This window comes from Neoarius graeffei, chromosome 9 (assembly GCF_027579695.1).
Source record: "Neoarius graeffei isolate fNeoGra1 chromosome 9, fNeoGra1.pri, whole genome shotgun sequence".
Lineage (NCBI taxonomy): Eukaryota > Metazoa > Chordata > Actinopteri > Siluriformes > Ariidae > Neoarius > Neoarius graeffei.
This window is the reverse complement of record NC_083577.1, coordinates 76,309,392-76,333,550: the sequence shown is the minus strand read 5'-3', so window position 1 is coordinate 76,333,550 and position 24,159 is coordinate 76,309,392. Positions and strand designations below refer to the sequence as shown.

Genomic DNA, 24,159 nt, shown 5'->3' with positions numbered 1-24,159 from the left:
CCTGTTATTAATAAACTGTGGTTTGAGTGCATTTGATCTCTTCTCCTGTCTGGTCCCTGACACCGACAATACATTCCTCAAAAAGGGCGTAGAAGAACAAAGTAATCCATCAACGTGTAGCATTCAATTTATTCCGGACCATTAAAGAATTCTGGAGGATATCAGAATGTTGGCGTACCGGCTTCCATCTACCCCCATTCATTCCTCTTTCTGTGTCTTTCGTTTTACGCTACTGATTAATAATCAAAACTTTATGTGGCTAATGCTACAGAAGAAGGGGTTTATGCGCATGCGTCTACTTCTATTGTTCTGGTGTCTCTGATGGGACCATCTTACAACGCACGTAGAGGTGTGGCATGTGTATTGCATCGTTTTCAGCAAGTGTTGTGTTGCCATATGAACCTGATATTTTACTGATCCGTTGCCAATGTGGACGCGATATTTAAAAAAAAAAATCTCATTGCCGTTGTCGTGTGGATGTAGCCTAAGATAAGATAAAATACTGTGGCACTTGGACACACCCAACACCTCTGGGCTTTGTTCATAGACATCAGTTCTGCAATTCCATCCTCCCTAACTGTATGCCCACCAAGCTGCTACAGCTGCAGGTTTACAGACCTCCTGGTCAGCATTACAGACTTCCTGACCAACAGGAAGCAACAGTTGCAGCACTGCACCTACCTGTCTGCCTCCATTACTACCAACACGAGCGCACACACAGGGTGTTCTTTCCCTATATCTGTACTCTCTGTACACCAATGACTGCACCTCCAGCCACCTCTCCAACAAACTGGTCAAGTTCACTGACGACACTATGGTCCTAGGCCTCATCCTGAACAATAACCAACTGACCTATAGGAACACTGTTACAGCATGGTGTACAGAAAACAACCTGGAGCTCAATGTCACCAAGATGGTTGAGATGGTCATTATCTTTCAGAAACACCCATCTTCTCATCCCAAATACTCATCCCACCCCATGTAGCCATAAATGTGATGGAGTCTGTTAGGTTTCTGGGTACCACTAGGAACCTGAGATGGGAGATGCACCCATCTAATGTCATCAAGCAAGCTCACCAGAAGATTTCCTTCCTCAGAATTCTACAGAAGATGAACATCTCCTCAAAGGTCTGCGCTCAGTTCTATAGAGTCACCATTGAGAGTGTCTTCACCTCCCCCATCACTGTGTGATACCCGGCATCCTCTGCCCACATTAAACACAGACTGAAATGCATTGCATGTACAACCAGCCAGTTCACAGGTCAGGAACAGGAACCTGTGAGTGTCTGGCATCATCATTCTGTATGATGCCAGAGCCAGGAGGAGGGCTAGCAGGATAGTGGTGGACCCATCACACCCAGCTCACTGCCTCATCAGAAAACTTAAATCCGGCTGCAGGTTCTGCTCCATCATTCAGCTCAAGATTTGTCAACATGCCACAGAGCAGATCACGATGTCCATTGTTTAATTCGCTATATTCAATGTGTACTTAATAAAAATAAGTAAAATATTAATCAGATGAGCACAAGAAACTACAAAATGGACAGTACACGTCTCTATAGATTATGCTCATAAAGAATTCAAGGATTTATTAATATGCATAAATATGCAAACTACAAACTATCACCTGGCATACTACACTAAAATGAAAAGAGACAGTGTTTGGGAAATGCAATTCTTTATCTTTACTACAAATATACTGTTGTGGTCAGAAGTTTACATACAGTGACATGAATGTCATCTTGGATATGAATGTCATGGCAATATTTGGGCTTTCATTAATTTCTTTGAACTGTTCTTTTTCTGTGGCAGAATGTACAACATCTCTTTAATTAAAAAAACACTAGAATTTGGTGCACAAGTTTTAATTTTCTTTGGGTTTTCTGAAATCAACACAGGGTCAAAATTATACATACAGGGTCAAAAATATACATACAGCACATCTCATCTCATCTCATCTCATTATCTCTAGCCGCTTTAGCCTGTTCTACAGGATCACAGGCAAGCTGGAGCCTATCCCAGCTGACTATGGGCGAAAGGCAGGGTACACCCTGGACAAGTCGCCAGGTCATCACAGGGCTGACAAATAGACACAGACAACCATTCACACTCACATTCACACCTACGGTCAATTTAGAGTCACAAGTTAACCTAACCTGCATGTCTTTGGACTGTGGGGGAAACCGGAGCACCCAGAGGAAACTCACGCAGACACGGGGAGAACATGCAAACTCCACACAGAAAGGCCCTTGTTGGCCACAGGGCTCAAATCAGGACCTTCTTGCTGTGAGGCGACAGCGCTAACCACTACACCACCGTGCCGCCCCATACAGCATATATACCTAATATTTGGGTAAAATGTCTCTTCGCAAGATTCACCTTGATCAAACATTTTTGTTTACCATGAACAAGCTTCTGGCAGAATTCTGGTTGGATATTTCACGACTTCATGGTAGGATTGGTAGAGTTCAATTATTTTTTATTTTTTTTACTCGGCATGGACTTTACTTATAAGCACGGGCCATATATTTTTGAAAGTCGGAACTTGTTTTAAGCTTAATGTTAGCCTGCTTTATCTTCCACAACCAGCTCTAATGCGTATTTGGGTTCATTGTCCTGTTGTAACTCCCAAGTCCCAAGTCGTGTTCAAGTTTCTGATGGTTTATGCTGAAGAATTCTGAGGTAGTCCTCTTTCTTCATTATTCCATTCACTTTGTGCAATGAATCAGTTCCACTGGCAGCAAAACAGCCCCAGAGCATGATGATCCTACCACCACCACCAGCTGGTACAGTGCCCCTCTGTACGTAGTGGTCATTGTGGCCAAACAACTCAATCTTTGTCTCATCTGACCATCCAGCTATCCTCCAGGAGGTTTTTTTCTTTGTCTGTGTGGTCAGCTTCAAACTTTAGTTAAGCTTGAAGGTTTCAATTTTGGAGCAGGGGTTATTTCTTGGATATCAGCCTCTTAGTCCATGGTGATGTAAAACTCACTGAACTGTAGACAGTGATCCATCAGCTTCCAGTTCATGGCAGGGCTGTGCCATGGTGGTTCCCAGGTAGTTCCTGACCATCCAAACCAATTTCCTTTCAGCTGAGGGTGACAGTTTGGGTTTTCTTGAAGCAAAGAGGCTTAGCAAAGTGACTACACCTCCCAGTAACTTACATACAATTGTTTGAACTGATCTTGGAATTTGCAGTTGTTTAGAAATGACTCCAGGAGACATTCTGGAGTTGTGTATATCTGCCATCCTCTTTCTCAGATCTGCACTGAGCTCCTTGGACTTTCCCATTTTACTGTGTGTTGGTCAATCAAATGAGTGCTGTAAACAAACCCTTTTTATGAAGACACAGAGAAGCTACCAGCTGAAGTCAATCATAATCACTAACAGGAATTTAAGAGACCTTGGCCATGGCAAGATCAGAGACATTTTGGGCGTATGTAAACTTTTGACCCTGTATGTATCATTTTGACCCTTTGTTGATTTCAGGAAACCCAAAGAAAATTAAAACTTGTACACCAAATTCTAGTGGTTTTTTTTAAAGATGTATGCTGCACATTCTGCCACAGAAAAAGAAAAGTTCAAAGAAATTACTGAAAGCCCAAATATTGCCATGACATTCATATCCAAGATGACATTCATGTCACTGTATGTAAACTTCTGAACACAAATGTACTTTTTTTTAAAGAAATTAGGACATTCTGATATATTAGAATAGTGAGTTTCTTTAGCTACGGTTACTACAGCATTAACTAATATTTTCACTGCAAACTGTATTGCACATAGCAAGGCATGAATATAGTGTGCAAATTTGTTTTATGTGAAAATTATTCTACCTTCTTTATACATAAAAACATTTTATACATAGGAACACTGATAACATTTTCATGAATATAACAGATAGGATTTTCTTGAACCATTGATGCATGCATTTGCATTTTCACTCTTTTTTCTCCTCAGTTGGCTTAGCCTGCATGCTCAGGTGCTAAATATTCAGTTACCACATTGCTATCCTCTGATAATTAGCATATTAGACCATGATATACTCTAGCCATTGAGCCTGTGTTATGAAGTGAGCTCATATGTGGATCAGTTTAAGCAAAAATATCAGTTTGTACTTTGAAATGCATACTACAGGTTATGAAAAATGATTTAAACAACCACTAAGCCATATTACCTGAACTCATTCCACAAGTCACACATTGAACATCAGGTTTCATCATCTGAATTCACTGAAAATCATTGGAAGAATTTAAAAAAATGTTATTTCTTCTTTATTTTTAACGATATTGTGAAATTGACTGATAAGGTCACTTCAACCCTGTTATCCCAACTTTATCAGCAAAGAAACTATAAATAATGTATTGATGAGATGGCTAAACACGTTTTTTAATTGGGATGTATGTTGCCTGCAACCCTGTAGGACAGGATAAAGTGGCTAGAGATAATGAGATGAGATATTTTCTCCTTTCAATGTTGAAAAAGATACCAAATATAAAAATATTTAGTTTCATATAAATAAGAGTGGGTGGTAGGGTTGCCACCTGTGTCTGACAAAAATCCTGGACATTTCGACCATCCAATCGACCTTTTTGCTTGTAAGCAACGGCGCCCTTCACACATCTAACCCAAGACAAAAATCGCCCTTCTACGCTGAAACTGTATTGCTCTAATTAGTAAAAATGACGCTTTTGCTAGTTATTTGTTTAGTTAATTGCTTTACATAATATAGCAGGTCTTCATTAGCCTGGCAAGCCAGACTAAATGTGAATATTTAGTCTGGCCTCGATCCGTAGACATTTCCGAAGTGGGTAGGAGGAACAAACCGCTGTCTTTCAAACTGTCTCTGTGCGTATAGGCCAACGCTCTGACCAATCAGCGCAACAGTGACTGTGACGTAGTCAGAGCGACAGAAAGCAGTGGGGGAGGCCTTGAAATAAATAATTTTTCAAAATGCGTATTAATTAATAAACATGTTCTAGATATTAAGAAGTTTGGAGATAATGACCACAAGTTTGGAGTCTGTACCACATACATAACATACACTCATTTTTTTTCCCCAAGTGTTTTTCAAGGGTTTGCTTAAACTGTTTTTGAGAGTTTTTATTTAGTGGTGTTTGGTGAAATAATTTCCCTTAAATTTAAAATAATGGGAAAATAAGAAACAATCAAAAAGTAATGTTTCAAAGCTGTTTATTAATTCTTCGTACTGCACAAACTAGCCCCATCCTTTTGGCTACGAGCGGAGCCAGCTGGTAGATCAGACTTTTGCCATAGCCGGTCGGCAAAACAGCGAAAACGTCCTTCTTGAAAAGGAATGAGCGGAGAGCCTCTTCCTGCTCATGTTTCAACCAAAACTCCAAGTCTAATTCTTCTAAAACTGATTCCAAAGCGGAGTCAAACGCGTGCTGTTCACTAGCCGTAGCCATCTTTCCTGCTGTGCTTTCTCCAGCGTCGCGCAGCTTTGTCGTCACTCCTGCAAAAGCCCGCTCAAAGAATCCAAACAAAAACCTTGCGTTGTGATTGGCGGGCACGATTTGATGCCCGGAGTGTTTTTGTTTACATGGTGCGAGGCTAGACCCATTCGCTAGGCAAAAATATTTTTGGCCGCTAGGTGGGTGGGTCTAGTTTACTAGGCTAGGTCTTCAGTATTTTGGTTTATTTCCAACAGTTTTTGGTTGTGGACAACTGGGGGCAGTAGTGGGCACAGGTAAAAGGGAAATACATAATTAAGTTCTGTTTGTTTGCTTATGTGGAATAAAAATAAATAATCTAATTTTTCATTGTATCTAAGAATACCTGAATATAACAATGTAAGGTGTAGTGTCAAACAGCTTACCTGATTGCTTAGAGTGTGGTGTGTGCTTTGCTTGTGCTTGCCTGTGCCTCTGCTGCTCTTGGCTAAACAAATACATAGGAGGACATGTAACTGATATAACTTGGCACATACAGTACATACAGGAGTATGTTACTACACTATTTCATTTAATTCACCAAAACCTTACCTAATTTTCCATTTATATTTGGTGTTTTTCTTTGCTGCTGCTATGAGTCCTGGCTGATTTTCAATGAATGTCTTGAACTCAGTACAGGACAACTGAAAGTTTAGCCTGACTTGAAGCTCAGCCTTCACCATTGCAACAGAGAGTCTGTTTCTTTTATCAGTCCAAGCCGGTTCCAGGCTAGCACCAACTCTCTGCTGGGCCAGAGGAAAGAACCGCTTACGTCAGCGGGGGGGGCGGAGTTGTTAAGACCAGCAACAATAACAAGACCATGAAAGATCGCCATTTTTAAGCGCCGAGAAGCAGCAGCTGTACAAACGCGAAGTCATCCATTATTATTATTATTATTATTATTGTTGTTGTTGTTGCTGCTTCTTCTGTGTTTTTGCTTTGATATTCGCGCCAAGGTTTATGTAAACGTAGCGCCGTAACTGACGTATACAGCGACGTAAGTGACGTATACAGCGACGTAATGACGTATTCAGCGACGTGATGACGTGGCTCCGCTTAGTGGGGCTTAGCACGGGCGAGCTATGGAAAAGCAAACTGGTTCTCAGCTGGCTCGCAAGTTGAAATACACATTTTGCCCATCATGTACAAAAAACCGGGACATTCAGTGTCCCGGATTTTTTTTTTTTTTTTCCGGGACAGACCATGAAAATCCGGGACAATCAGGAAAAACCGGGACAGGTGGCAACACTAGTGGGTGGCATGGTGGTTTAGTGGTTAGCACTGTCGCCTCACAGCAAGAAGGTCCTGGGTTCGAGCCCAGCAGCCGGTGAGGGCCTTTCTGTGTGGAGTTTGCATGTTCTCCCCATGGCTGCGGGTTTCCTCTGGGTGCTCCGATTTCCCCCACAGTCCAAAGACATGCAGGTTAGGTTAATTGGTGGCTCTAAATTGACCGTAGGTGTGAATGTGAGTATGAATGGTTGTTTGTCTCTGTCTCAGCCCTGCAATGACCTGGTGATTTGTCTAGGGTGTACCCCGCCTCTCGCCCATAGTCAGCTGGGATAGACTCCAGCTTGCCTGAGACCCTGTAGAAAAGGATAAGTGGCTACAGATAATGGATGGATGGATGGATAAAGAAAAGAAAAAAGAAAGCACAACTTTATTCATCACACACTTGTGAAATTTCCTCTCTGCATTTAACCCATCTGAGGCAGTGAACACACACATGAGCAATGAGCACACACGCATACCCAGAGCAGTGGGCAGCCATGCTAACAGCACCCGGGGAGCAGTTGGGAGTTAGGTGCCCCGCTCAAGGGCACCTCAGCCCAAGGCCGTCCCATATTAACCTAACCTGCATGTCTTTGGATTGTGGGGGAAACCAGAGCACCCAGAGGAAACCCATGCAGACATGGGGAGAACATGCAAACTCCACACAGAAAGGCCCTTGCCAGCCGCTGGGTTTGAACCCAGAACCTTCTTGCTGTGAGGTGACCGTGCTAACCACTACACCACCGTGCCACCCAGGATGGATAAATAAGAGTTACAAGGGCTAAATGGCATCCCAATTGTGGAATTATCCCGCATTGGGCTACAGTAGGGGAGACAGTTTGTATTCCCATAAAATAATTTCAACCAATCAGGTTTTAGATTACATCAGAAGTTAGATGTTGCCCCTTAAGGCCTCTGCATGCTCTTGCGACAAAGCTTTCGCAGATAGCTTTTCACAGACAGTTGTAATTTATCGTTGAGCGGGGAGTATAGGCGTGCGCGATGTTATTCACCGGCACAACACAAGGGGGCACGAAGTCGCTAGGAGTAGTTGGTGGGTGTGGTTAGTGGAGTGTTTATCCTCCAGTTACTTATAATGACTAGAACTTTTTTTTTTAATAATGACTAGAACTGTAGTCGTATAGATGTACGTACTTCCTCAATCAACTGCTCTTCATGCTGCTCCATCTTTGCTTGTGTTTTTAAAAATGCCGGTCGTGAAAACAAACCAAACCGGGAAAGTAGGGAAGTGGAAATGCGTGTACAGCGGATGTAGAGTGGACCAATCAGAGCCCTCTTGTCTGCGACGCTGTCTGCGAGGCTTCTGCGGTGGTCACAATTTTGGGGAGGTGCGTGCAGAGCGTCTGCGAAGGTGGGGGGGCTACGCAGACACTGTCTGCGATGCTATCTGCAAGGACTGGGTTGTCAGCATAAATTGGCCTTTAGAGTAACTTACTTCCTTTGGACCCACAAAGCTGGACACTGCAGTAAGGTTTGTGCAGGTAAATAATTTTTGCCTACCAAAGCTTGTATTTTCTATTTTGCAGTTCACCTCCATTCTATGGTGTAATGTCTGCTGGTGAACTCAGGATTTGTTAGGAATTAAAGTATGTAGCTTCGAGTTACCATATATAGTATTATTTATTGTGATAATGTGTACTCATCTCATCTCATTATCTCTAGCTGCTTTATCCTGTTCTACAGGGTCGCAGGCAAGCTGGAGCCTATCCCAGCTGACTACGGGCGAAAGGCAGGGTACACCCTGGACAAGTCACTCGGTGGATCCAAGGCCTGTTGTTTGTCTCTTTATTGCACACGAACACAACTACTCACATACACGTTCCCTGTCTCGTCTAGGTATTCTCTTATCTAACTCTAAGTGTATTTACTCAATGGTCCAACAGGTATTATACCCTCTGGTGGCATGGGGTGGTAATGCATGTCACAATAATTATTCAGGATACCACATCCCTCCCCTCTTAAGTTTAAACTGCTCAGGTGAAAGTACCCATTAACTGCCACCTTAACATTAACCTTACTTTTGCCTTTAACAGCAAAGTTGTAAATATGCCATACTATCAAGAACTAAGAATGTCTTAAAAGAATTAAACACTGTTATACTCTACTCTCTCATAAAAGGCTAAATGCCAAAATCTAACTCAAAAATCTCTATGGCAATATAGGTTTACAAATAGTTTTTTTTTACCTTTTAAAACAACAAAAGAACTAGCTAGGAAGGTGGGTAGACTGCCATCCTTCCAGTGAATCCCAGAGTGCATTCTTGCTCTTGCTTGAGGGATGTCACTTACTATCTAACAAAGTCTCTCAGATAAGCAGGAGTCTGTCTGGTATGCTCAGATCTTCGCAGTACAGGTGATGGTTCAGCTCCTGCCTCTGGCATGAATTCAGCTTGAGGATTAACCTGGGCTGGCTCAGCAGGCTGCTCAGCCACTTCCTCTCCTACTGAAGTCGGAATGACCGGGTCTGCAGGCACGAACTCCAGTGCTCGCTCTGGCAACTGAAGGCTGTCAGGCTCCCCTCTCACCTCAGGACTAGACATGTCACTTGGACATGTGCTTTACTTCTGTAAAGCACATTGAACTGCCATTGTGTATGAAATGTGCTATATAAATAAACTTGCCTTGCCTTGATGATGATGCATGACGCTTACGAATCTGGTCGACATGACGTCTCATCACGCGTCCATCCCCTGTCTGTACCGTGTAGGATACAGGTCCGGTGTTCTCGTCTACCACGGCTGGTATCCACTTTGGTCCATGGCTGTAGTTACGAATGTAAACGACATCTCCAGAATTAAAACTCCTCCCCTTACTGCGTGTGTCGTGATGTTCTTTTTGCTTGAGTTGTTTCTTACGAATCTTGGATTTCACATCAGGCAGTAAAAGATCCAGTGTGGAGCGCAGTCTTCTGGACATGAGCATTTCAGCCGGTGATAAGCCAGTAGTACTTTGTGGTGTAATTCTGTAGTTGAACAGAAATCTGGCTATTTTTGTTTCCAGTGTCTCCTTTTGTTTTCTTGATTCCTTGTTTGAATGTCTGAACAGCTCTTTCCGAGAGGCCGTTGGATGCCGGGTGGAAAGGTGCGGATGTTTTGTGCTGTATTCCATTCTGCTTCAGGAATGTCTCAAACTCTTGACTTGTAAAGCATGTTCCATTGTCAGATACTATTGTCTGGGGCAGACCATGTGTGCTAAAGCACTGTCTCAGCTTCTCAATAGTCACCTGGCTTGTTGCACTATTTGTTGGGTATACATCAATCCATTTGGAATGTGCATCGACAATGATCAGGAACATCTTGCCTAGGTAAGGACCGGCATAGTCAATATGCAGTCTGCTCCAGGGTGTTTCAGGCCACTCCCAGGGATGAAGCGGCGCCCCTGCAGGACACTTCCTGTTTTCTTGGCAGGTGTGGCAAGACTGAACTTCCTTCTCGATGTCGGAGTCCATCCCTGGCCACCACACATACAAGCGTGCCAAACCCTTCATCCTGGATATGCCTGGATGCGTGGCATGCAGCTGTCTCAGTATGACACTCCTTCCTTTCGTCGGGACTACCACTCTTGACCCCCAGAGTACACATCCATCTTTCACGCTAAGTTCCAGCTTCCTCTGGCTGTATGGTTTGAACGCTGTATCCACCTCCTTTGGCCATCCTTTCAGACACCAGAGTAACACTTGCGAAAGTGTGCCATCCTTCGCTGTCCACTGCTTCACCTGAGCTGTGGTGATTGGTGGATCTTCCATCACGTCTAGCATTAGGACTTGGTCTGTGTCGTCCTCTTTCTCTGTATGTGGCAGAGGCAACTGGCTCAGCGCGTCCGCATTTGCGTGTTCTTTTCCTGGGTTGTATACGATTTTGTATTCATACGCTCGGAGCAAGGTTGCCCATCGCTGCACTCTCCGTGACCCCATCTGAGGCACCGGCTTCTTCTCATGGAAAAGCGAGATCAGTGGTTTGTGGTCAGTGCTGATTGTAAACATTCGTCCATAGAGGTACTTATGGAACCGCTTAATTCCAAACATGATGGCTAAACCCTCTTTGTCGAGTTGCGAGTAGCGCTTCTCGGCTGGTGTCAGCGTGCGCGACATAAAGCCTAATGGCTTCTCGCTGCCATCTTCCATGACCTGAGACAATACGGCACCTATTCCGTATGGTGAGGCGTCGCATGCCAGTACCAACTCTTTGTCTGCTGAGTAATGACTCAGAACTTTGGCTGATTTTATCATCTGCTTGGACACTCGAAAAGCATTTTCCTGCTCTTTGTTCCACATCCACTGGGTCTCTTTTCTCAACAATTGATGGAGCGGAGCTAAGCATGTGGCTAGGTTAGGGAGGAACTTGTTATAATAATTCAGAAGACCAAGGTAAGCTTTCAATTCGGTCACATTGGTTGGCTGTGGAGCATCTTCAATGGCTGTCACTTTGCTTTGCACTGGGTGCAGGCCTTCTGCATTGATAATATGACCTAAGTACTCCACCTCATTTCTTAAGAACGCACACTTGCCTCTGTGAAGCCGCAGGCCAGCTTCCTTCAGTCTCCTCAGTACCTCGTCCAACTTGCGTAGATGCTCGGCTTCATCTCTCCCTGTTAATAATATGTCATCTAGATACACCGCTACTCTAGGCAGGCCCTGTAGCAAGCTTTCCATGGTTCGCTGGAAAATTGCTGGAGCAGATGACACTCCAAAGGCGAGCCAATTGTAAGTAAACAGGCCACGATGTGTGTTGACCGTTAGGTATTTCTTGGACCCCTCGTCCATCACAATCTGCTGATAAGCATGACTTAGATCTAATTTGGAGAACTGTTTCCCTCCTGCCAGTGTATTAAACAAATCTTCGATGCGGGGAATGGGGTACTGCTCTAGTGAGGAGGCCCTGTTAACTGTTAGTTTATAATCGCCGCAGATCCTGACAGAACCATCTGGCTTCAGAACAGGTATGATGGGTGCTGCCCACTCAGCATACTTAACTGGTTCTATGATGCCTTCTCTCTGTAGTCTCTCTAGCTCCTCTTCTACCTTTGTTCTCATGGCATACGGGACTGAGCGGGGTCTGTAGAACTTGGGACAGGCTTCAGCTGACACTCGAATTGTTGCTTTCATGCCTTTTAACATGCCTAGCTCTTCTTTAAAAACATCTTCATGCTTTGAGAGCACTTGCTGTAGCCCTTGTGTCTCTGTTCTGACATGTTTTATCTCATCCCATTTCAGCTTTAGTGTCTCCAGCCATGCTCTTCCTAGCAAACTAGGTCCAGTACCCTTCACCACCACTAGGGGCAATGTCTTCACTTGCTGGGCATATGTTACTTCCACATCTGCTACTCCTACAACTTTAATTTTCTCTCCTGTCTACGATTTCAGTGTGAGTTGGGTTTGTTTTAGATGTGGGCGCTTGTTCCCTTTCCACATTTCATTAAATTTTGTCTCATTCATCACACTTACACTACATCCAGTGTCAATTTCAAAGCTTACTTCCTTCCTATTCACTTCCACATTTACTTCAAACAGCTTAATTCCCCTAATTGACGTTTCTGCATTAATGCAAGCTAATGTGAATGCTTCTTCTTGCTCTGAAGAACTACCACCATCTTGCCTCTCACATACCTTGTGTGCTTTCTGTGGACGCACGCGCCGCTCTTCTCTGTTTGGATTCCTTTCATCTGGTCGCGAGCTCCCTTTACTTTTATTTCTACACGCCTTGGCGATGTGTCCTACTTTTCCGCAGCAGTGGCACTTTACTTCTTTAAATCTGCACTCAGCTGCACTGTGTTGTTTTCCATTGCATCTGTAGCATTGTTTCTTTTTCCAATCTCCCCTTCTCTCCTTTCCCTCCGTTTTAAGGCTGTTGCATGCCAATGGGGCTTTGGTCTGTAGGTCTTGGACATTTTTACTGGCAGCTTCGGCAGCTACGGCAATCTGAAATGCCTTCTCAAATGTTAAGTCGGTTTCAGACAATAAACGTCTCTGAATCCTATCATCATGGATACCGCATACAAGGCGATCCCTTAACATTTGCTCCAGAGTAGTGCCAAAGTTACAATCCTGAGCTAGCCGTCGCAGCTCTGCTACGTATGCACTCACAGTTTCACCAGGCTGACGGGAACGAGAGTCAAATTTGTATCTCTGCACAATCTCGCTCGGTTTAGGATTGAAGTGGGCTTTCATCATAGTTACTATCTGGTCATATGTTTTTGAACTGGGCTTATCCGGACTCACCAGGTTCCTTATGAGCTTGTATGTGGCTGGTCCCACAACGCTAATGAGGATAGCTCTTTGCTTGTCTCCATCATTAATTCCATTAGCCTCAAAAAACTGATCCAGAATCTCGCAGTACTCTTCCCAAGTCTGCTCTTTCGCATCAAATGCTGACAGGTTTCCTACCATCACATTCATGTTCGCTTTTCACGTGCTCACCGCCTGATCCCGTGTTCGCCCTTTAGCCAGTTTTGTCCTTTTTTTTAATTTTTTTTACCGTTCGCCCCGTGTTTCAATCCACTGTCCGTCTTCAGCCAAGCACTTGTCTTTGTACGTCCAGTATCCTCGTCGTCAATATGTGATAACGTGTACTAAATTATAAAACACTCGGTAGATCCAAGGCGTGTTGATTGTCTCTTCATTGGACACGAACACAACTACTCACATACACGTTCCCTGTCTCGTCTAGGTATTCTCTTATCTGACTCTAAGTGTATTTACTCAATGGTCCAACAGGTATTATACCCTCTGGTGGCATGGGGTGGTAATGCATGTCACTATAATTATTCAGGATACCACATTTCTCATCTCATCTCATTATCTCTAGCCGCTTTATCCTTCTACAGGGTCGCAGGCAAGCTGGAGCCTATCCCAGCTGACTACGGGCGAAAGGCGGGGTACACCCTGGACAAGTCGCCAGGTCATCACAGGGCTGACACATAGACACAGACAACCATTCACACTCACATTCACACCTACGGTCAATTTAGAGTCACCAGTTAACCTAACCTGCATGTCTTTGGACTGTGGGGGAAACCGGAGCACCCGGAGGAAACCCACGCGGACACGGGGAGAACATGCAAACTCCACACAGAAAGGCCCTCGCCGGCCCCGGGGCTCGAACCCAGGACCTTCTTGCTGTGAGGTGACAGCGCTAACCATTACACCACCGTGCCGCCGGATACCACATTTATTAAAGTTAAATTCTTGGGGAAAACATTTAAGGATTTTTTTAAATAAATGGCCAGATGGGGAGAGTTGGGACAGTTCATAATATTACAGGTTTTTTCTTTTCATCTCATTATCTCTAGCCGCTTTATCCTGTTCTACAGGGTCGCAGGCAAGCTGGAGCCTATCCCAGCTGACTACGGGCGAAAGGCAGGGTACACCCTGGACAAGTCACCAGGTCATCACAGGGCCGACACATAGGCCAAGTTTACATTAGACCGTATCTGTCTCGTTTTCTTCGCGGATGCACTGTCCGTTTACATTAAAACGCCGGGAAACGGGAATCCGCCAGGGCCCACGTATTCAATCCAGTTCGTATGTGATCCGGTGCTGTGTAAACATTGAGGATACGCGGATACGCTGTGCTGAGCTCTAGCTGATGTCGTCATTGGACAACGTCACTGTGACATCCACCTTCCTGATTCGCTGGCGTTGGTCATGTGACGCGACTGCTGAAAAACGGCGCGGACTTCTGCCTTGTATCACGTTCATTAAAAAGTATAAAAGTATGAAAATACTGCAAATACTGATGCAAATACTGCCCATTGTGTAGTTATGATTGTCTTTAGGCTTGCCATCCTTCCACTTGCAAGTGGTAAGTGACGCGCATGCCCGACATGCACTGGGATCACACACACAGCGGCTGAGTCCCGAATCACTGCTCGTGCGCTTCACTCACGCGCTCTGTGAGCTGCGCAGGGCCGGAGTGCGCACCCTCCAGAGGGCACTCGCTGTTCAGGGCAGAGTGATTTGGAGTGCAGGATGCCTGCGGAGCCGAGCCAGTGAGGAGAACACATTTCAACTTACGTGCCGTCTAATTAGTCATGTGATTAGCATATCCGTGTATTGGTGTTGCTGTGTGGATGCGAATCGTGTATTGGTGTTGTTGTGTGCACGCTAATCGTTTTTAAAAACGTTAATCTGATGATCCGGTCTAATGTAAACCCCACCATAGACAACCATTCACACCTATGGTCAATTTAGAGTCACCAGTTAAACTAACCTGCATGCCTTTGGGGGAAACCGGAGCACACAGAGGAAACCCACACAGACACAGGGAGAACATGCAAACTCCGCACAGAAAGGCCCTCACCGGCCACAGGGCTCGAACCCGGACCTTCTTGCTGTGAGGCAACAGCGCTAACCACTACACCACCGTGCCACCCGTTTTTTTTCTTCTGGTTTACAAATATAAAATTGTTTTTATTTATTTATTTTGAGGATAACCCCTTGAGATGTGGCATCTCATTTTCAAGGGGGTCCTAATAACAATACAAAAAAGAAAAAAAACCCAGAACTTAAATACACACACTAAACATATACACATATACACAATAGACATATAGACATATACACATAAACACACTCCCACACTTGCCAACGTTGCTCTCCAAACTACCCGACTACCCCCACCCAGCATACTACAGTAATGTCATTTATATACGGTATCATACGGTATCAGTACAACTAATCCAAAAAAGAGAGGAAAACCAAAAACAAGCAAACAAAAAACATTCAGAAACAGGAGCAAGATGTTTGAAAATGAGTAATTAGAGATAATCTAAAAATGTGAAGGGAAGAAATGGACCTGAGTGTTGAAGGAAGGCTGTTCCAGTCTGATGGTGCTTTAAACTTAAATGCACGACGACCAATTTCTTTGCGAATTCTAGGTGTAACTAGAAACAAATGGTCAATGTGCCATAAACTGTAAGGAGAGCTTAAAGGAGTCAATAACTGTTTCAAGTAAGGAGGAGCCTTTAAGTGAATACATTTGAAAATTAGGGTTGACCAATGGAGCTGCCTTCTGATCTTAGGAAGTAAACAGACCCTGCGCCATTTTGGAAGACCAACAAACTCGTGATTAGGGGGAAATAACGGCAGCGATATTTGAACCCACGAGAATAAAGCGGAGTGGCAAACAACTTAAACAAACAAATCTGAGCTGTTTTATTTATGATTTATTGGCCCAACAGTAGATTTGAAAGAAACCTGTGTGAGACTTGGCAAAAAACTGTGGATATAATGGATAAGTCTGTGCATGATCTGTGGACACTTTGAGGTAAGCAAACGCAAGAAATTCAGATTTAAAACATGCTAAATTGGCCCCAAGTTGATAACTGGATGAGGAGCAAGCCTCCCAGACTTCTACAATTTATTAATAATAATAATAATAATAATAATAATAATAATAATTTAGGATGGTTTGGGGCTTGCTCTCCCTCCTATTATATAAATAAAGCATAGTTGTTGTGTAGGCATATATCATAAATACATATGTATAATGGATAAATTAACCTAAATTATGGATACCTTAATAGTAACAAAAAGTATTAATTTTTCAACTGAAAAGATATATTATTAAAAGATATCAACAAGATTACCTTGGCCATAACTACTGTATGTGTAGGTTATTCTTAATAACAGCTGTAATATCACGAACCAAGCCACTAACAACATAATTGTAAGCCTGTAGCCCTTTGTAGGCTTTCAAGTCATCAGCAGTGTAGGCACTGGGTGTAAACAACAAATAGTTTACAATGTCTGGGTAGCAAACAGATGGCAGAATTGGTGTCAGGTCCTCCTTATGTTTCCATTCTCCCTTGCCGCGAGTCTTATCATATGGGTCAAACCCATCAATCACAGCCAGTTTCTCCACATACCGTGCCCTTTCTGCAGCTGGTAATGTACTCACATAACCCGAATTATCATCCATCATGTCACTTTACTCTTGCTCGTACTTTGTTTTATATTGTGAGTGCATGTACTTGGTCTTCCAATATGGCGCCTAACAAAATCTCGCTGCGCGGTGACATCATGCGGTAGCCCTCTATACGGACATCTAAGTACAAATCTACAGAGACTGTTACATTAAGAGGGCGAAGATGTGTTTCAGAGGTGTTGCCATAGACAACATCCGCATAATCAAATATTGGAAGAAGTAACTGGGTTACAATTCTTTTCCGGACTTCTTGTGAAAAGCAGTCTACTGAACGATAAAGAGATTTTAAACAACCAGTTATTTTTTTGGAGATTGCATTAATATGGGGTTTGAAGGATACCCGAGAGTCAAGCCAGACACCTAAGTATTTAAACTCCTCTACTCTTTTAAGTAATGTTCCATCAAGAAGAGTAATTGACCAATTAGTCAATGACAGAGAGCCAGGTCGAGTACAAAAAAGCATACTGTACGATTTTTCCTTATTCAGGAGAAGCTTATTTGAAAGAAACCACTGTTGCACTTTATTGAAGTCTGATTGGAGAGATTGCTGAATTTGAGAAATACTGGCACCGGAAGAGTACAATACAGTGTCATCGGCATATAAATGAATTTGACTATCAGAACATATTTGAGGCAGATCATTAATAAAAATTGAAAACAAAAGTGGGCCCAACGATGAACCTTGAGGAACACCCTTATCAATTAATTTAAATTTGTATTCACTACCCTGAAAGGAGACACACTGAGTTCTATTATGAAAAAATGAGTTAAAAAATAATAGACTTGTTGGAGAGGCCAATAGCATATAACTTATCTAATAAAAGGTAGTGGTCAACCATGTCAAACGCCTTAGAAAGGTCAATAAATATGGCCCCAGTAGTCATGTTACTGTCTGCCGCTGACATTATATCATTAGATAATTTAAAGAGAGCAGTGGTGGTTGAATAGCCAGGTCGGAAGCCTGATTGATGTTGCGATAGTATGTTGTGGTCTGTGAGATATGTGGATAGCTGATCAAATATTAGCTTTTAAAATATTTTTGATATACTATTAATTATTGAAATTGGTCTGTAATTATTCATGTCAGAAGTAGTGCCGCCCTTATAAAGAGGGATTACTCTAACACTTTTCCATGAGGAAGGTATTTCACATGTTGTTAAGGATAAATTAAATAAATCAGCTAAAGGGAACAACAAAATATGAGAGGCCATTTTAAAGAACCTTATATCCAGGCCATCTGGGCCAGCACTACATCCAGATCTTAAACTATCAATAACCCGCTGAATGTCAATTGGAGATATAGAATTAAAGCAAAAAGAACTGCTACCCCTACCTTGAGTCAGAATTGACCCATGACTGGAGTTAACTGACATAGAGCGGCCTATTGTAGCAAAGTGATGACTAAATGCCTCAGCAATTAATAAAGGTTCACTTACCATTTGGTTATTTAAGCTAATATGAGTTGTGGAGATTTTTGAGGATTTGTTTGTAAGATTATTAATTTTTTTCCAGAATTTCTTGGGGTTTTTAAAGTCAGTTACTAGACTATCTTTAAAATAACTTGCCTTAGCATTTCTTGTGTTAGTTTTGCATCTATTCCTTAGCTCCTTGTAAATGTTCCAGTCTGCAGCATCTTTGGGTTTACGAAATTTTTCCCAGGCCTTGTCTCTTTGTTTAAGTAAATTGATAAATTCTCCTTTAATCCAGGGTAGATTATGACCTCTGACCTTCTTTGAGATCAATGGTGCATGTTTGTTAATTACCTGCAAAAACTCAGAGTAAAAGAAGTGCCAGGCTTCTTCAACAGTTGGAATTAGTTGAAATCTTCCCCAATTCACATTTAAGATGTCTTGAATAAAGTGTTCAGAGTTAATTTTGTTAATATGCCTAACGTTAATTAGCTTACGAGGCTGATGGACCATTTTAATTTTCCAGACACAGAATACCATTGAATGGTCACTAAAATAGTCGGGTAACACACCTGATTGAATTATTCTGCCCGGGTGGGAGACTAGTATCCAATCCAGCAGAGATAAAGAGCTGGAACCAACTCGAGTGGGTTCAGAAATTATTTGTGTTAAATTTATGCTATTATAAAGGGTGCGATCCTTTTGTGAAGAACAGTCCAACCAGTTAGAGTTGAAATCACCAAGTATAATTTTTTCAGTAGAACAATTTAGAGAGTTAATAGTAGACAAAATACAATCAGTGGTTTCTGCCGGAGCAGACGGTGGTTTGTAAATGTTTCCAATAATTAGACGTTTGTTTTCATGAAAAGTAATGTTAATAAAAAGTCCTTCAGAATGCTGGGGGCTCTAGCCGGGAAAAGCGAGTTCAGCAGTCAAATTTGATGTGACATATGTTAATAGTCCCCCACCTCTAGATCCTCTGTCTTTCCTAAATGAGACATAGTTATGAAGTTTAATTTCCTCATCAGAAATACTGCTTTTAAAACAATTTTTAAAAAATTGTTAAAAATGTAGGCATGTCCCTGCATGAGAATTAAGTTTATTTCATTCCTTCTTGAGAATGAAACTGTTTTGTCTTGTCAGGTTTGGGGTAAACTGATATTTTTCTATCACTGTACCAACACTGTGTGTTCATATAATTCATATATTACAAGTTTTGATAATAAATAAAAATTAAACATGTAAGCCTGGGTATTTTATTTTTGTTCCATGTCTCCCTACTGTGTCCCATGTCTCTCAACATAATGTCCCATATCTCCCCTCAATGTTTCATGTCTCCCTGCAAAAAATATTGACAGAAAAAGTGAAGCCTGAAGGCCAGTATGTGACAAGCTGAGAAACTAATGTTGTGGTAAGAGGGTGTAGTAAATACTCTCTAATGTAATATGAATGTGACGCTACCTGAAAAGAATTTCACACAAACTACAAATGCTGAAAACTTGCCCCAAGTCTCCCTTACTGGGATGCTGTTTCTTCTTCTTCTTTGTTTTTTCTTTCCTGCAACTGCACACAGAAAAACAGTGACAAGTTCACCAATAAACCAGGTGAACCACCTTTACTGGAACAGGTAAGAAGAGAGGTAGTGCAGATGGATCAAAGACCCATTTGTGGATGCCAAGGAATGCACACACATTTGAAATAAACAGACACAATTGCTGCTGTACAACACCACCAAAGGAAAAGAGGCTCAGTGAGTTTTGATGTTGTGCAGATAATTCAACTGGCATGTTGAATTTAAGGAATGTTAATTGTTTGGCAGCTGCCTTCTGCACACTGGATTTACGAATCATATTATTACAGTCAGTGGTTTTTTGTGTATATTGTATACATGCATTTACAAATGCATTTGTTTGTTTGTTTTCATTTGCATGTATACTTTAAAATGAAATTCATTTTTGCTGTAATGTATACCTATTTAGCCTGAGTATTTATTAATAAGACAGTTTAATCTACAGAAAAATAATGAGATGATGAGAATTTTCCAATTAAATTGAATGAGTGATGAAGTAATATACATTCTACAACATACTGTACCTCCAGGTGGAGCCATTGATCCAACCTTGCTCTGAATCTAGAAAATAATTTCTTGATCCTTTTTAATCCAGTAAATACTCTGCTCACACAGTAATCTCTGTGAACAGATATTCCACCTGATTTGTTATAATAATCCGCTTCCAACTTCATGGCAACAGTCTGGGGAAGGACCAAATATGGGTGTAATGGGCAGGTGTCCACATAATTTTGGTAATACTTTAGCTGGTTTGTGAAAGGAAATGTGTAAGAACAGAAACAATCGAGGTTCCTTTTTTTTCTAGAGTAAAATATACACCTATGGTGACAAAAACCAAATATTGAAAGTTATTATACATACAGGACACTTTTTCAATGGAATCAAAACATGTATTCTCTTCCCTTCTAGTGGGTTTCATTCATTTGGTTTGATAGCATGCAATATTGTTAGCATATCGCTTATCCTACATGCATTATGTCACTCTACCCAATGGAGAATTAGCGTTGAAGATGGTTTCTGAAATTGCATGGTTTTCAAGACAACATGACATTACACATCGGAGACGTAAAAGTTCTGCGCTAACGAGAGACTGTAGCAATTTGTAAACAAACATGGCCACCAGGTTTGCTTCATTAAATATGGAAGATTTTGAGAATTTTGAAAGAGAAAGATACGTTGAACACCCCAAAGGAATGTGTATGTATAATAATAATAATAATAATTGGCTTTTTTCATGGTATATCAGATATATTCCATTCAGCTAGTATGATCTTGAACTCATCTTCAGCTCATTCAACATGATGCTAGCTGAATGGAATATATCTGATATACCACTCAGTGCCAGCCAATATTATTTAATTATGTATACAATATATTGTTATATCGTATTATGTCATGAATCATAATGAATAACTGGGACGAGTGTGCAAGTAGGCAGAGCAAGCTAGCTGTAATGAATGTCGTGCACAAGGCCATACACTGACATCCTGTGATGTTGACTACTGGAGGAACTCCATTTTTTCTGGCCATCTCTCAGATGGAGAAGACACTCCAACTCTCATCACATGCTGCCCCCTTGTGGCAGGAATCCCCACATATTGCTTTATGGATGTCCAATGCTCCACCTGAAAATCTTCTTCAGAGTTTAACTCAAACCCACATCTAACATACCTGATCCAGGTTATGAAGACCTTCAGTCTGAAACTTAAATCGGACTTCTTTAATGTTGTTGTTTAGCTTTTTTTTCACTTTCATACTGACTCAAGTACATTTTGGTTCTGATTCAATAAAATATACCTACCTTAGTTATTTATCATGGTAACACTTTACTATAAGTTCCACAGATAAGCAACATATTAATACTTAACTAATGTGTCCATAATGGTTCAGTAATATGTGCACTAATCCTTCATACATCGGGTAATAATAAAGTGCATACATTAACAATCAACTGAGTTATATATGACTAGGCATTAATAATGACAATAGTTAAGGATTTATATTTTATGAACATAATTTATTAATAAATTTAACAAATTATGGAGTATTAATCAGGAACATTTACAGATTTTCACTGGTTGCTACTTGTGCAAATAGTAATCATATACAATCCTCCACAGCTAGTACTGCCAAAAAAAAATGTAGACGTGATGAAACAAAGAACAAGCGCTAGCAATGTTCAAGGAAAATGGAGACGGAGCTGGAGCAAAAGAAAAGCATATCAAAACCGATTCATCACAACACAGGACATGGTATTGTTAAAACTTTTTTTTAATGCTTACCCTGGTAATAAAAAGCTCCTTTACAACAAGGATGACCTGAAAAGAAGCAAACTCTCTTGGGAAGGGAGGAGACATTCATATCCTTTCCAAGCCATCAAAAGACTAGTCAGCAATGGCAGCTGAAACATTATCTAAGACATTTCAGTGAACAACGCCTTTGTCTCTCTGGCTCAGAGAGATGTGACTAAGGAAGCTGAATCATTGGTTGCCAAGCCTAATATTTATTACCAGGTGGAGTCCCAGTGACATAAGTACATGATTAAAGAGGGCTAAGCGTATAGTCAGGCCCAAAAGAAAGGGATCTGGGTCCGGGTAATTAAATGCAGAAGTAATGGATTTATTTATTTATTTATTTATTTACTGACAAGCAGCAGTACAAATTTTAAAAAATGAATGCTAATTTGGGCATCATGGTGGTGTAGTGGTTAGCACTGTCACCTCACAGCAAGAAGGTTCTGGGTTCGAGGCCAATGGGAGCCTTTCTGTGTGGAGTTTGCATGTTCAAGTCAAGTTCATTTTTATAGCGCTTTTAACAATAGACTTTGTCACAAAGCAGCTTTACAGGAAATTAAAGACATTAAACATGAGCTAATTTTATCCCTAATCTATCCCCAATGAGCAAGCCTGTGGCGACAGTGGCAAGGAAAAACTCCCTCAGAGGACATGAGGAAGAAACCTCGAGAGGAACCTGACTCAAAAGGGAACCCATCCTCATTTGGGTGATAACAGATAACGTGATGATAAATAACTTGCTTCTGTAACAGTGTCCTATAGAGTCACAAAGTATAACTGTGAAACCAGGAAATTCATCGTAGTTTTAACATGAAGTCTGTTTTGTTGACGTTATAAACTGTTCATTGATGGAAAGTTGAGTGCAAAACTGTTCATGACAACCAACTGCAGTCCTAAAGTTAGCAAGTCAGCTGTAGTCCTCAGCCATAAAAGTATTACTGTTCTCCCAGTGTCTGTGTGGGTTTCCTCTGTGTGCTCCGGTTTCCCCCACAGTCCAAAGACATGCAGGTTAGGTTAACTGGTGGCTCTAAATTGACTGTAGATGTGAATGTGAATAGTAGTTTGTCTCTATGTGTCAGCCCTGCGATGATCTGGTGACTTGTCCAGGGTGTACCCTGCCTTTCGCCCGTAGTCAGCTGGGATAGGCTCCAGCTTGCCTGTAACCCTGTAGAACAGGATAAAGCAGCTACAGATAATGAGATGAGATGAGATGTGAATGTGAATGGTAGTTTGTCTCTATGTGTCAGCCCTGCGATGATCTGGCGACTTGTCCAGGGTGTACCCCGCCTCTCACCCATAGTCAGCTGGGACAGGCTCCAGCTTGCCCGCAACCCTGCACAGGATAAGCGGCTACAGATAATGGATGGATGAATCACAATTCTGATTCATGACATTTATGCCATTACCTTTGATAATGTGGCCAAAATAGTCATGTGTTTTCTTGGTGGTGCTTAGAGACATGCTTAGATTTCTACCATGTCATAATAATCATGGTGGTTAACCACATGTGCTGAGCAGCCAGCGAATTTTTTTTACAATTTGTTGCCAGTAAATCACTCTAGTTCCATTGTCTTGAAGTCAAAACCTAGCACTAACAAATAAATCAGTGATCATCTGCATGTCATGATGGAACACTTGCACACACCATACTTTTTCAGTATTCCAGTGAAAGATCAGGTCATATCTTCTATCAGCGAATTTTATATGGGTACAGAATGTTTTGTCTTGCTCTTCGTTTAAGGGAAGTGAGATTGAGAAACTTGGCAGTTATTTTCCTTGATGTCTGCGAGATATACTGAGGCATGATGTGAGTCAGTTCTGTTATGGTTGCATTTTATGATCTTAGAACATGATGTTCGATACTGTATGCTTCTTTTCCAAGCCAGGGCCAATTACACAAGAGCAACTCAGTACTTTTTTGGGCATTGCTGAATTTCCGTTACCTGTCATTTGTTTTATTTATATGGATTACATTACTGATAGAATTTTCAGAAGAAAAAAAAGAAAAAAACCCAATCCTACTCATTTTCAAAGACCAAAGGAGATCAAAATGAACTTGGATAAAAAAGAGCAGACACTATATAATTTCTAAAGGGTGGGATGTAGAAATGGAAAAAATGCTGTTTTCCTGACAGCCTACCTCACATCTATTCATAAAAAAAAAACATGAGTCATGTCATGTACGTAACAGGGCAGCAGCCCATCACATAATCTTTCTCAA

The 24,159-nt window shown here is 41.7% G+C and overlaps 2 protein-coding genes across 4 annotated transcripts in view; both read right to left on the bottom strand.

Moving 5' to 3' along the window:
* Positions 1 to 22,086, bottom strand: part of slc4a3 (solute carrier family 4 member 3) — a 204,831-nt gene extending 182,745 nt beyond the window's left edge. Inside the window, exons 1-2 of one of the 3 annotated variants that reach the window (XM_060930294.1) lie at positions 21,927 to 22,086; positions 19,536 to 19,637 (exon numbers count right to left, since the gene is read on the bottom strand). The gene's annotated coding sequence lies outside the window, so the exon portion shown is untranslated. Of the gene's footprint in view, positions 1 to 19,535; positions 19,638 to 20,168; positions 20,207 to 21,926 lie in introns of those variants that run through there. The other 2 variants (XM_060930295.1, XM_060930296.1) reach the window with 2 other exon arrangements.
* On the bottom strand, positions 8,425 to 13,516 carry LOC132892194 (uncharacterized protein K02A2.6-like). The gene is given in 3 exon segments (XM_060930585.1): positions 8,425 to 9,736; positions 9,738 to 12,066; positions 12,097 to 13,516. Coding segments are annotated over 3 exon segments (3,822 nt in total). The 5' UTR covers positions 13,137 to 13,516; the 3' UTR covers positions 8,425 to 9,283.
* Positions 22,087 to 24,159: the final 2,073 nt, after the last annotated feature.